The following is a 6,044-nucleotide window of genomic DNA, read 5'->3' on the forward strand; positions in this document are numbered from 1 at the left end:
GGACTCCACCAGTGGAACCTGTGAGTGGACACCTAGAAATAAAGACTATTTAAGGGGAATGTAAGTATCTAGGTCAACGGAATAACAACCCCTACCTCTCCAATACATGAAAAGGGAGAAAAGTCTCATTGTCCCTGTGTTTGGAGAGGAGAGTTTTCAGGGGGGTTGTCTGGTGACTGCCCAGAGACAGACGCTGCAGCTTGTCTTTCCTGGTGCAGCCGTGGAAGTGAGAGGGACAGATTTAAACAGGAAACTCTCACCCCTCTACATGGCCGGCTCCAGGCACCAGCAAACCAAGCATTTGCTTGGGGCAGCACATTTTCAAGGGCAGCATTCTGGCCATTTTTTTTTTTTTTTTTTGGTGCATCCAGCAGCAAACGCCTAGTGCCGGCCCTGGCGGCAGCAGCATGTCGTGGGTGGGGGCGCCCTGTAAACGCTGCCGTTCACGCCGTGGGGGAGCAGCGCCCACACTTTGTGGCTGGGCCGGGCAGGCTTCGAGCAGGGGACCCTCAGGCTGGGGGACACCCCACGGGGCACACGGAGCCGCCTGCAGGTGCCACAGGGTGGCCACCCCCCAGCGCCGCAGCCGAGGCTGAGCGAAGCGGCCTGAGCCGCCCAGGGACTGCGACAGGGCGGCCAGAAGCAGCAGCAGCAGTGGGGCCATAGAGAGCGGGGTGCTGTCATGCGGGGCCTGTGTCCCGCTCTCCGGGGCTCCGCTGCCTCTGGGGCTGCCCTGCCCAGGCTCCTCAGCCCTCTACGGGGACGGTCCCCCGGCTCTGCCCTCCCGGGTCCCGGCCAGTTCTGGAGGCGGGAGCCCCGGCTGGAGGGATCCTGGGCTGAGGTGCGGCCTGGGAGCCCCACTGCTTACCCCGACCCTGCCAGCGCCGGACTGGCTGGAGGTGAGGGGGGAGCGGGCAGAGTCATCACTGGTGGGGGGGAGCCCAGGGGTGGGGTGGAGGGGGTGCGGGTGGGAGGGGGGAAGAGAGAACCCAGGGCTGGGGTGGGGGGCAGCCAAAAAATTTTTTGCTTGGGGCGGCCAAAAACCTAGAGCCGGCCCTGCTCCTCTATGCATATCCCCCTTCTGATAAGAGACTCCAATTATTTCCTAGAGCAAACTCAGTTTCTTTGTGTGTGGCTGAGAGAAGGGCCGGAATTTAACTCTGGGGTACCCCCCGCTCCCAGTTGGGGTGCTAGCACCATTGGATTAGAGCTTCCTATGTGACTATAAGGAGTCCAGTTCACATCTTCTTTGTCCTCGCCCTAACTCCCACATTTAACCCTAACCCTAAGGATAAACCCTCACCTTAACCTTTGTATTGAGCTGAACCTGAGAGCTAAAGGGATACCTTAGTTCTATCACTAAATCCTGACTTCTTCTCTGAAGGCAATTCTAACCCTCAGTATAAATTCTAACACTGACTTTTAATACTAGGCCTCACCCTCCATTGCTACCTTGAAACTAACACTAAAGCCTGTCCTAAAACCTAACAATAAAACCAAACCCACAATTTAACACTTAACTGAACACAAATCTAAATTTGTACTGTAACCCAATTTCTAAGGGTGACAAATAACCTTAATCTTTAACATTTACCCTAACCCTAACCTTAAATGTATAAACTAACCATAATCCTAAATTTGGTCCTAATATTAAACATGACATGTCACATTAACCTTTAACTGTAACCTGAACCTCAACTTTATTCTCTGTCTCTAAATCCTAACCCTATTTATAACCATAAATCTTAACTCTAGCCCTAAACCTAGAGCTAATCTTAACACTAAATTTAATCCTACCCGGAGGCCTGAACTCTTGCTGTAACCCTAAAGTCTATACCTTAAACTGTAGCCTTAATACATGGGCAGATAGGAATTATGTGATAATGTTAATGGAGGTGGGGCAGAATAAATAAAATCACATAATGTTTAGTAGTCTTGGAGGCAGAAGTGTCAATACTCCATTGTGGTTTATTGAAAACTGCTTTAACATTTGAAGCCATCATTTTAAGTTTGAAAGGAGTTTCCTTCTCCTGCATGCAGGCTGTTGGACTCAGTAGGGAAACTTGTGAACTGGATTTTTAACAGTCACTTTGCAAAGAGCCATGGTAGATCAGGATGGGGATGGGTTGTGCCTTTCTCCCTTCGGGAGCAGCCTGCTTTGTCTCTCTCTGTCTTTGGTTCTTGTGTGTTAGGGGTCTGGATTCTGAACAATAATAAAGCACTATAAAGTTACTGCCTTTCAGGAAGAATATTGTATGTGTGTGTGAGAGAGAGAGAGCTTTTCTGTGTGCATGTCCTTTAGGCTGCTTGTGTAAATAGAGGTGGAGCTGTCTTTGGAGGTTATGAGTCTGCCCCCAACTCCCACCCCTCAGGGTTGTAGGCCAGTAGCTGTTGGTACAGGAAGTATGATAGTAAAGTGTCCACTCCCACTTCTTCCCAGAAGCCTTTTGGATCCAAGGCATGATGTCCAGGTTCACCTTACATCCATCTACAGCGCATGTCAGACTTTTTCACTGTTCAGTCTGATTTGGTCAGGACAATCTACCAAAAGACGCTGTGGAGAGGAAAGCAATTGGTGAGAAGTGATATGAATAGTGAATAATTAAATTTAAAAGGTCAGGGCACCCGACTCTGCCTTGATGGGAACCTTATGAGGCTGTTCCCAGCTGTGCAAAGAGGAGGGAGGAATGATTTGCGCCCACTTTGCTCTTACATCCCTTAGGTGTTAGAGGAGTTGTATGGCGGTTTCATTTGTGTCAAATCAACTTCCCAGGCCAGTCCCTTGAGTTAGAGCAGGAATGACTCTGTCCTTAAAGTGTAGTTCAACTATATGTTCCAAAAATCGATGTGAGAGTCCAGTCGGTCAAATGAAGTTTCGTAATGCAAAGAGCATCGTGGTGGGACGGGAAGGGAGCCCCAGTGAGTCAGGTCTTTTCTCTGAGGTGCTACTGTCAGTATGTAACCAGGAAGTGGGAGCTGTCAGCTTTGCATGTACTGGATTGACCCGAAGGGGGTTAAGCTGGAAGCAGGGAGTGTGTGGGGCCTGGGTAGGTGTGTGGAGCACTGGGTTCTGGTGGGTAGCCAGAGAATCTAGCAAAGGCTGTGAGGGTCTCTCTTTAATACATTGCCTGATACTTGACCAGAGATCACACACACTATGGAGCGATGGGCAACACGATGGAATATTGTCTGGGAATTATATACATAAAACCTGACTTTACTCCAGGCCTGATGACCATTTGGGGTATTGTTTAAGGATCTGCAGCCCCCTGTGGCCCATGGGATAAGGGACGGCGTTGTGAGGACAAAGGCAATAGCCTCATGTAAAGGGTGGGGATGGCACGGTGAGGGGCCCCACATCGGTTATAATGAACTAATCACCTTTTGCTGCATTAATGCGCTAAACGTCCCAGTTTGCTGAAAGGGCCAGAGCCTTCCTGCTGTAAATCAGGAGTAACTCAAGTGTAGTGAAAGCAGTTGTGGTGACTTTACACTAGCGGAGAATTTGGACCCAGGAGCAATTCGCTCCATCCGTTGGGTGCTGGAGGGGAAAGTTCTCAGGAACTGGCTGGTAACAGCTCAGACCCAGGGACTGCGGATTGTGTCTCCGGGTGCAGCCTGGGCAGGGAGAGGCACAGATTTAAACAGGAAACTGTTTCCCTCATTTGCATGCCCCCGCTTTATAATAGACACACACTCCTGCTGCCAGTGATCTGACTGACTCGCCCTAGGGCTCCGGGTGCAGGAGTCAGACTGTCCCGTCCTGTGTGTCTGTGCAGCGCCGGGCACAGGGTGCTGGGTCCTCCTGACACTTTCGGACCCCTGGGAGGAATGACCAGCTCCCTGCAGTGACTGTATTTCCTCACCCAGGAACTGAGGGACTGGCTAGTGTGAGGTGATATTGGGGAGACTCAGCTCTGGAGCCCCGTTCCACACGCACAAGGGCCATGCAATGTCCGGTCAGGGGGGTCAGTGTCTGGGGAGGGGTCGTGTCCCAGGGATCCATTGGGCTGGGCCACACGCTGGAGAGGGAAGATTTCCCGTGGCGCTGGGAGGGATTTGGGACGGAAGCCCCTTTCCCTTCCCAGCAGTGACTGGTTACATTGAAATGATCCATGACACTAGGGACATGATCTGAGCAAGCCTGGCTCCTGCTTTGGGCCAGGTCTGGGGCCCGCCTGTGGATGCAGGTCGGAGAAGCTGGGGTGCGGGGGGCGGGGGAGAGTCTGAGGATGGAGTTAAGGTTTTGCAGTGGAGCCTCCCTGACATTAGTGGGCTGAGAGCGACGTGTCTGGGAGTTTTTCTTTAGGGGAGAGTTGAGGGAGGATTCAGGCTAGAGTGAAGGAAGATTATTCTGCATGGCTGATATTTATATTCGTGTTTATATTCCTGTTCCCAGTCACACTCCACTTCCCATTTACACTCTGATTGTAAACTCGGTGGGACTGAGAGAGGTTTTATGGTCTGTGTTTGTACCGTGCCTAGGACTGAGGGAGCCTAGACTATAATTAAGAACGTAAGAACGGCCAGACTGGGGGTCAGACCAAAGGTCCATCTAGCCCAGTATCCTGTCTTCCAACAGTGGCCAGTATCAGGTGCCCCAGAGGGAATGAACAGAACAGGTAATCAGGGAGTGATCCACCCCCTGTCGCCCATTCCCAGCTTCTGAAGACCCTAAGGAAGACAGCTGCCCAACTCCTAAGAAATTTCTGCCAGATTTTAGTACCTAATTCCCCGAGGTCCCTTTTAACATCCTGGGCAACATGTACTCATATCCGGAAGTTTCTAAACTACTATCTCTAACAGCCATTTTGAAAGGAATGCAGGCAACTGGTGGGATTTTCAGAAACACCTCGCTGCCCAACGCCCATTGCAATCAATGAACTTTAGGCTCCTAAGTGCTTTTGAATATTCCCTTAGGCACCTACATGCCTTTGAGAATCTGGATCCTCGGCTCCTGATTAACGTAGGTGCTTCTCAAAACTTCACAGATCAACATCATTTCTTCAGTCAGTCGTTTTCTGTCTCTTTCAATATTTCTCTTTCCCAACCAGTGTGGAAGGACGGGGTTTGCTAGTTAGTTAGTTTATTTCTCAACCCCTTAGAATGTCTGTAAGATTGAATTTTGCTGGACAAGAGCTGGGAGCGATTTTAGAAATATTGCGACCAGGGGGTTGAGGAATGTCACTAAAGCTCATGATCCTCCTCTTTGTTGTGTCACTTAGCTCCACAGATATGTAGAAAATTCCCTCAGATTCCTTACCCGCATCACATTTCCATTTTCTTTCACTTACATGCATTTCTATGATGGGAATAACATCTCTTTCCATTCTGATTGTCTCCCTGCGCTAATCAGAATCTGCTTCCCCTTTTTGTACCAGTCCCTGCTTTGCTCTGTATCACTGTGTATCCCCTGGCACAGTAATAGGTGGCGGTGTCTGCAGCTGTCAGCGAGCGGAGCTGCAGGGAGAACTGGTTCTTGGAAGTGTCTTGTGCGATGGTCGTTCGACTCTGCAGAGAGCTGGCGTAGTTAGTGTACCACTGGCTCGGTCTGTAGTAAATGCGCCCTACCCATTCCAGCCCTTTCCCCGCGGGCTGCCGGATCCAGTCCCAGGTGACGCTGGTGCTAGAAACCGAGTCTCCAGAGATGGTACAAGTGAGTGTCAGGGACTCCCCGGGTTTCACTGCTCCCGGGCCCATTTCCTTCAGCTGCACTTGGGAGAGGACACCTGGAAAGGAAACACAGAAATGAATCCGTGAGCCAGGCTCCTATCCCCTGGGAATGGGGAACATGAGAAAATAAAAAACCCCGTGGCAGTGCTTAAGGGAGTGGGGCAACCAACTGTCACTGAACTCCATTGGCATCTCGGCGCCTCATTCCCTTGGAACATCTCTTCTGCAGTCACTGCAGCAATGAACCCTCAGGACCACCAATAGACACGTACCTGAAGGGGCCTCCAGCATGAACAGGAAAATCAGTAGCAGGTTCATCTTAAGTGAAGGTGCAAACTGTCCCCAGCCGCCAGGACCAGGCAGTTCTGTGT

At 50.8% G+C, this 6,044-nt stretch overlaps 1 gene segment (V, D, J or C); it reads right to left on the reverse strand.

Annotated features, from left to right (window-relative positions):
• Positions 1-2,171: 2,171 nt before the first annotated feature.
• On the reverse strand, positions 2,172-6,044 carry LOC101947381 (immunoglobulin heavy variable 4-61-like). The segment is given in 3 exon segments: positions 2,172-2,554; positions 5,295-5,729; positions 5,946-6,044. Coding segments are annotated over 2 exon segments (423 nt in total).

Source organism: Chrysemys picta, chromosome 13 (assembly GCF_011386835.1).
Source record: "Chrysemys picta bellii isolate R12L10 chromosome 13, ASM1138683v2, whole genome shotgun sequence".
NCBI classification, from domain to species: Eukaryota; Metazoa; Chordata; order Testudines; family Emydidae; genus Chrysemys; species Chrysemys picta.